This window comes from Arachis hypogaea, chromosome 10 (assembly GCF_003086295.3).
Source record: "Arachis hypogaea cultivar Tifrunner chromosome 10, arahy.Tifrunner.gnm2.J5K5, whole genome shotgun sequence".
Lineage (NCBI taxonomy): Eukaryota > Viridiplantae > Streptophyta > Magnoliopsida > Fabales > Fabaceae > Arachis > Arachis hypogaea.
The window spans coordinates 85,380,758-85,389,453 of NC_092045.1; the positions used below are offsets into that span (position 1 = coordinate 85,380,758).

General features: G+C 32.7%; 1 protein-coding gene and 1 long non-coding RNA gene across 2 annotated transcripts; both read right to left on the reverse strand.

Annotated features, from left to right (window-relative positions):
* Window positions 1-237: 237 nt before the first annotated feature.
* LOC112715834 (uncharacterized) lies at window positions 238-2,881 on the reverse strand. The gene is made up of 3 exons (XM_025767657.3): window positions 2,588-2,881; window positions 1,584-1,832; window positions 238-506 (listed from the first exon to the last, which is right to left on the reverse strand). The coding sequence occupies exons 1-3, from the start codon at window positions 2,603-2,605 to the stop codon at window positions 459-461; spliced, it is 315 nt and encodes a 104-aa protein (XP_025623442.1). The 5' UTR covers window positions 2,606-2,881; the 3' UTR covers window positions 238-458.
* Window positions 2,882-6,033: 3,152 nt separating this feature from the next.
* Window positions 6,034-7,410, reverse strand: LOC140175502 (uncharacterized). The gene is made up of 2 exons (XR_011866320.1): window positions 7,017-7,410; window positions 6,034-6,284 (listed from the first exon to the last, which is right to left on the reverse strand). It is a non-coding gene; the product is annotated as an uncharacterized lncRNA (long non-coding RNA).
* Window positions 7,411-8,696: the final 1,286 nt, after the last annotated feature.

Below are 8,696 nucleotides of genomic sequence, written 5' to 3' on the forward strand. Positions count from 1 at the left end.
AATAAGATTGCAAAGGATTATTTAGTTTAAAACTTCAAATATCTTTTAAATTTTACTATTTTTTCATCAGTTTGTACGTGTTCTGTCAAAAATGATATATATTATTGGAAAGGAAGAGTTTAAAAGAATTTAACCGCCAAGTCCAAACTAGTTTTCAACTTCCATTCCATGTATTAAGTTTCAATCCGAAAAACGAAGGAACAGAGCAATGGTACTTCAAGTTCTAGAGCCTAACGGTGATAAAGTGACTAATCAAGTAATCATACTTTGAAATCAAATCATACGTGTACAGGTTTATGACTCATCAGTGCCATTTACATGTTCATCTTAACCTCTAAATTAGATTACCCAACTTTCAAATACCAATAAATTAATAACATCGGAGTAGGGCTTGGACGAAGGGACTTTCTTTTTACAAGGACAAAAGGGTTGTACTTGTACGTGCCCTTAATTAAATATCATGCTTTTACACAGCAGTTGAAGTAGCTGAGGAAGCTCCTCCTTGCCTGTAATTCAAACATAAACGCATAAGTCAGCCACCACAAATATGAAATAACAAAACAACACATGAAAGGAGCTATTTTTTTATTTTATTTTATTTTTTTATTTCCAAGTTCCAACATTAGAAGATGTAATATGATATGAGATATGACGAGGCGTCCAATGCCGACCACAGATTTTTCTATACTAGTTTGTTTATGACCACATATGAGTTGGAGATTATCTCCAACGACGCTACGACCCATACGCCATAAACAACCTGTCACTATTTTATGAGTCAACCAATGACGAACCAAGTTGCCCCAAACAGTCATTGCATGTGCAGCAACTAGAACTGTGTCTTGCCTTGGTATGAATTATGATTGGATTTGTTTTTTAAGCGTAAAAGATAACTTTTATTAATTATTTTTAATTTTTAATAAAAATGAAAATGTATAAGAAAAATATATGCAAAAAATAGTGTACATAATATACAATATTACTCCAAGAAAACCAAACCAACACATCCATAAAACCAGCTAATAATCTATTGGTCCCACAATATAATTCCCTATAATTAATAGTCCAACGTGTACTCTTCTTTTTATTTATCTACAATTCTCCAGAGTTCAGAGCATGCATTAATCAAGGAAGGCAATGGACGACAGGACAACAAGTGTTTGTTATTAACCAGTTGGCGCCGACCTTACTTGGCTTTTGTTATTTTTTCCTTAATGCTATTGTAGTTTATTTATTCAACGTTTCGTATTTGTCTCCTTGCTAAAAGCATTTTCCCCCCCACATTGTTCTTGACACTAAGTGATGTTTATCATTAAATTAAAAAAAATGGAGGATGAAGACCCCACAGTAACTAAAATTGGATATATTAATATGGTAGAGTTACAAAAACATATAGAGCGGCCGCCACGGATTTGTGTTAGTATATTCAATTTTCATATTCTCTTATCTTGAAATTGTTTGTGAATTGTGATGACCGCACTATCATTCTCAGTGAAGAACAGACCGAGAATTAAACAAGATTAGTTATTAGTGAATACTGAATTAAAATGAAATAAAGAAATTAAACAGGGTGAGAATCTTACCGTTGGAGAGTTTGTCTGGTGATAATGGGGGTGCTGGTGTACAGGCTCAGGCTCAGTGTGGCTTGCGTTTGTAGTGGTAGTGGTTGAAGCCACGAGCTCTTCTTCGTTTCCAAGACTTGCCCTTGAAAGATTTGTCTTGTTTTGTTTCCTCATTTCCCTGATTTTTGAGAAATCTAGTGAGTAGTCAGGCACTCCACCCTTTTGATCCCAGTCCCCAAATTGTGGCACTGATAACCAAGGAGCATTTTTCTACATTCACCACTTTTACAAGTTAGCTGCTTCTCAATTAAGAAAAAGTTTTAGGGTACAGAGAAGTGAAAAATAGTGTGGATTAGCATTTACCACAACCAGAACGACTCAAATTTTGAAACATTATAATACCAAAATACAAACTGGTCAATTAATTAACGGATCGGACTGAAGTTCTAGAATGACGAGCACCGAGAACAATGGTGAGAGATCAGAGACAGAGTGCATGGTCAAATACTAACTAATTAATTAACCTACGAATCCCGCTAGGGAGCCAATAGTCCCTAAACGCGTGCTAATAACTACAATTAATGGAATCAACTTTGGTTGGTCAAATGGTACCCTTAGGTCTCTCGTATGCTTAAACAAGTAATATGAATTCGAATTTTGAATTGTATATTAGACAACTCATTAGCTAAGACAAACTTTAAATGAAATTTAGATTCATGATGTCTTAGAAATTGAACTGCCGAAATTGAGGGATATGGTGGGACAACAAAAAAAACTAAGATTAATCTTCACAGAATAAAACTATGTTTGAAAATTCGGAACAAGACTCTGTTGAGTTGAGCTGCAGCCACATCAACTTCATTACACAAAAACCGACTCCGATACAAGAGACTGAATTCACCATATGGACACAGAAACATGAATTTTCCACTTTGATTAGTTTTCCATACCTCGTTTTCTTAGCAACCAAAAACAACAACGTCTCAAGTTTGGAGAGAAAAAAGAGAGTGTGAGAATTAAGGTACCTCTTTACTTTGCTCCATGAAAGATTTCAGATATTTGCAGATCTTGTTAGAGAGTTAAGACCAACGAGCGAGAGGCTTTAGATTTTTCTAAACTTATGCTGCGATCATAGTCGTAGCTCTTAGCCATCTGGTTTTGGCGTTTCCATTTATATCTATCTATACTAATACTATTCTAAGTTTTATTACGAAAATGCCACTATTCTACGCGCTATGTTAGTTGCCTAGTTGGAGTAGGATACTACCCTAATATATCTTTTCCTGGCCATCTATTTTTGAAAATTTAAATTTATCTTCTTTTGTTATTTTTAATTTTTTATTAAATATATTAAAAAAGAAAACTATTACTTTACCATACTTAGATTTAACGTGAGAATAATTACTCCATATAAGACAACAACCGTACATTATACACTTTATCAAAAATAGAAATAAGTATTACTAGTTGCATGTATATTGCAACGACTCATTTAATTTTCTCTGTTTTTCACTTTTTCTTTTGCGTGTTAGTTGTTGCACTTGCACCCGCCATTTGCTTTCGGTTTTCTAGCTGTCTTTCTTGAGGCACAGCACAGACATATTCAACCACATTGGTCACTGATAGTGCCAACTGCCAACTAATTAATGACAATAGTATAGTCGCAACCATCACACAGTAAACTTTACATATCATATTCATTGATTATTAATTTTTCAAATGCCCATCATTTTTAACTTATACTGCTGATGTCAACTACTAATACGTTATTTTTTTTTAAAATTTATGTCCTAAATTCAAAATTACTTTTGTTCTTGTCCGAAAAAATCTACTTGATGTATAGTTTGTCCAGTCTAATTTTGGTCAATAATATTTTGGTTGGATGATGTTCATATTTTGACCCATTATTTAGTCAAATCTAAGTGAATAACGTCTAATATACAGATACACTACAAGAATTTAACAAATTAGCGACGAATTTTTGCGAGAAATATTTTTTGTTATTAACTTGTGAGAAATTAGTGACACACTAACGACAAAATTAATAAGCGATCACAAAATACTCGAACTTGAGAAAAGCGACTGATTAGCGAGAGATTTACGAGTAAGTTTGTTTCTCGCAGATTGACTTTTGTAACTAAAAAAAGAGTGGAGAAAATTTCCTCACTAATTTGTCACAAATTAATTAGCGAGTGACAATGTTCTAGCAAATCAGTCACTTATGAGTTCGATCGAATAAAAGTAAAGTAGCGAGGGATATTATTGTCACTATTTTGTCGCAAGTGTTTGATATACAATTAGCGAGAAACAGTTCATACACTAGTTTGTTGCTAAATAAACTTTGTGCGAAGAGGCTAATTAGTGAGGAACAATGTTACTAGCTAATCCGTCACAAAGACTTGAAAAGCATTCTGCGATGGACAAATTCCTAGCTAATTTATCACCAAAGTTTTTATTTTTAGCGAGCAACTAGTATCTCGTTAATTTGTCGCATAATATTGTAAAAATTCAAAATTAGGGTAGTGACAGAAAATAGTCGTCGCTAACTCGTCGCAACAAATAAATCATTCAGTTAGGGAAGTGTTCTTTACTAATTAGTCGCTAAAGTGGAAATACGGATATTGAGTGCCTAGGACCTAAGTAGCGAGAAATTTGCGACCGTTTAACAACCGACCCACTTCGTTCGCTGATTTCAAGTTGCTGATTAGTGGACGAAATATATTTGTCGCTAAGTTGTCGCAAGTTTAATTTAATGAGCGACTTGGCAATGACAATATTGTTGCAAAGCAAAAGCTATATCCTACCTATTTTGTGCAAATTATTCACTAATCTCGTTGGAAATCCGTCGCAGAGTTATAACAAATCCAAAACTAACCGAGAAAATGTTAGAAGTAATTGGTCGCAATTGAGTCACTGATCAAAAGCTTATTTAGTGAAGAATTAGCAACTGCTTAACAACTGATAGACTTTCCTCACTTATTTTATGTTGCTACTAATTTGTGAGAAAACACATTAGTCCTTATTCCGTCACTACCTAAACTAGCGGCTCCCGTGCCTATTCAACTGCTTTTCTATTGAGTTTAAAAAATTAATTTTATATTTTTATTTTTAAAATTATAAATTTAATATTAATAATTAAAAATAAATTATAAAAAAATAAAATACCTTAAATTATTTAACATATAAAATGTATAAAATAAATAAATTTAAATTAAAAAAAAGATTAAAAAATATTTTGTTGTTATTATGTGTAACAAAATCAATATAAACACTTACTAATATTATATAAAGAATAGTTATTTATAAATATTATCAAATTTATTTATTTTTTCAATCCTGTTTAATTAGAAACAAATTTAAAAATTTATATCCAAATCATTCTTTATCTCCATCCATAATTCTAATAGATAAAAAAATATATTTCTTCAATCTCATCTTGAACATCTTTAATGTTTTTTAATTTTATTATTTTTAAAAATTATTAATTTTTATTTTTATTATATCATCTCATCATATTATATACTATACTTTTCTCTTATCATTTTTTATACACGTATAACTATTATTGTCTCTGATTAATATAACTACCATCTTAAAAATTGGTCAAAAAATATAATTTTCAGTTAATTTTCCTTCTTTCTTCTTACAGTTATCTTTTTTATTTTACAGATAACTTATATTCTTGTTGTCTTCTTCTTTATTCTACTAAGTACATGTAGTACTTTTTCCTATCTTTCTTATACTTAATAAAATAAATAACAATAGATATATGTATGGAGAATGGTAAAAAAAAAAAACAATGAAAATAAAAATTAAAAAATTTGAAAAAATAATAAAACTAAAGATGATTTAAGATATTAAATATAAAATTAAAAAAAAATTTAGCAATTAAAATTATGCAAAAAAAAATTTTAAATTTAATTTTTTATATCTTCTCCAAATTAAATAAGATTGAAAAATAAACAAATTTATAAATATTTATATATTTTTATCTTGATTGTTATCTATAATAATAACGTAATTATTTTATTATTATACTTAAATTAATTCAAATTTCATTATCCTATACATTAAAAAAATTAAATAACTTATAAAATTTTTATTTTTTATTTTAAATTTATGATTTAAAAAACATAAAAATTAATTTTTATTCGTTCCAACTCCATCCTAATTTGAACGAGCACACCAACCCTAAATCTCAACGTCTCTTTTTCCTGAGCCAGGTAGTAAAATATAAGTAATTAACTAATTATACCAAAAGAGCAAATGAAGTTCGAATCAATATACTTACCCATAACCTTAGTCCTAGGGATGGCAACGGGTCTCCATGGAGGCGGGGAACCGTCTCCCATCCTTGCCCCCAATATCTGTCCCGTCCCCGTGACGGGTAGCGGGAACTCCATATCCGTCAGGAACCTGGGTATCCGCGGATTTTTGTAAAAAATAATAAAAAATGAAAAAATACAAAAAATGAAAAAAATAAATAAATAAAGATAATCCTCAATTGTCATTACAAACATAATTTCGATTGTCTTTAAAGACTTAAGTAGCAATAACCAACAAACATAAACATCTAAACATATCCATAAAACAACCAAATATTCAATAAACAACTAAACGTATCTATAAACAACCAAACAAAGTTCATCACATTATTGTAAAAACATAATTCTAAATCCTCCTTTCATCCATATTGATGGTAGATTTTGATTTACTTGAATCCTACATCAAAAAGAAAATAGTTTAAATTAAAATCATATAATAACTCAACAAATGCTTAAAAATCAATACAAAAATTCCATAATCAGAATCAGCATAATTATAAACACAAATGCTTCAAAATCAGAATAAAACAAAGAAAATAAAATCAAAATAAACTAGGAAGATTTCATAACCAGAATTAGCATAATCATAAACATAAATACTTCAAAATCAAAATAAAAATTTTATAATCAGAATCAGCATAATTATAAACACAAATACTTCAAAATCAAAATAATCAAGAAAAAATTCATAAATAGAATCTGCATAATCATAAACACAATGCTTGAAAATCGGAATAAAATTTTCATAATCAGAATCAGCCCCAGCATAATCATAAACACAAATTCTTCAAACTTAAAATAATAAAAAAAATTTCATAAACAGAATCTATATAATCTTAAACACAATGATTCAAAATTAGAATAAAACTTTCATAATCAGAATCAGCCCCAGCATAATCATAAACACAAATTCTTCAAAATCAAAATAATAAAAAAATTTCATAAACAGAATCTGCATAATTATAAATAGAATGCTTCAAAATCAAAATAAAAATTTCATAATCAGAATCATCATAATCACAAACACAAATGCTTCAACATCAAATAAACAAGAAAAATTTCATAATCAGAATCAAACAAATGCTTCAAAATCAAAATAAACAATGAAAATCAGAGTTCTGTGACTTACCCGAGGAGAAGAGGCAACGGCCGGCGAAGAGGCGATGACCGGCGAAGGCGCGACGACCTGTGAAGAGGCGACGAACTGCAAAGCCGCGATGACCGACGAACTTGCGACAACGAGAAGACGCGACAACGGCAAAAATGACGGACTCCCTATTGGTTGTTGCGGTGTGCATAATGGTGACGGGTGACTTGACTGCGTGAGAGACTGAGAGGTGGCGGTGAGGGACTGAGGTGTGGGAAGTAGCGGTGAAGGACTAAGGGGTTAAGAGGTGGCGATTGGCGGTGGTGATGGTGAGACCATGCCGTTCAGCCGCCGTTCACGTGTCTGAGAGGACAGGGGCCAGGGGGAGGTTTGAGGTTGAGGGACTTCATATTTGAGTTTGTGAATGGTGAGTTGTTAGTGCGGCTAGGGTTTTAGTTTCCCTCATAATATATATATATATAAATTAAGGGTATTATAGTCTTTTTACACATACGGGGATTAAACGGGTCTCCATGGGGTCGGTCTCCGCCCCCGTCCCGTTTAATAAACAGGGCCCCGTCTCCCGTCTCCGCGGGTGAAAAATCTTCCCCGTATCTGCCCCCGGCGGGTAAATTCCCGCGGATACCTACCCCGCCGGGAGTTTTTGCCATCCCTACTTAGTCCACTTCTCCAGTAAATCATGTTTATTTTCATTTTATATATATATATATATATATATATATATATATATATATATATATATATATATATATATTCGCGATCTCTACAAAAATATATATTATACAAGTACTCATCAAACCATAATTTTATAAAATTTACTATTATTCATCAATAATGATTTTATATTATAATTTAATAATATACTATTTGGTGCACGAAATTGTGATCACTACAACTTCGCACAACTAACCAGCAAGTGCACTGGGTCGTCCAAGTAATACCTTACGTGAGTAAGGGTCGATCCCACGGAGATTGGTGGTATGAAGCAAGCTATGGTCACCTTGTAAATCTTAGTCAGGCAAACTCAAATGGATATAGTGATGAACGAAAATAACACAAAGGTAAAGATAGAGATACTTATGTAATTCATTGGTAGGAACTTCAGATAAGCGTATGAAGACGCCTTCCCTTCCGTCTCTCTGCTTTCCTACTGCCTTCATCCAATTCTTCTTACTCCTTTCCATGGCAAGCTCGTGTAGGGTTTCACTGTTGTCAGCAGCTACCTCCCATCCTCGCAGTGAAAACTAATGCTCATGCACTCTGTCACAGTGCGGCTAATCACCGGTTTGGTTCCCTCCCCTACCGGAATAGAATCACTCTTTTGCGTCTGTCACTAACGCCCAGTAGGTTACAGGTTTGAAGCACGTCACAGTCATTCAATCATTGAATCCTACTCAGAATACCACAGACAAGGTTAGACCTTCCGGATTCTCTTGAATGCTGCCATCAGTTCTCGCCTATACCACGAAGACTCTGATCTCACGGAATGGTTGGCTCGTTTGTCAGGCGAGCACTCGGTTGTCAGGCGATCAACCATGCATCGTGCAATCAGGAACCCAAGAGATATTCACTATGGCCTTAGTTGCTTGTAGAACAAGAGTGGTTGTCAGTCACCTTGCTCATGGGTGAGAATGATGATGAGTGTCAATCATCACCTTCATCAAGTTGAAGAACAAGTGATATCTTGGACAAAGAACAAGC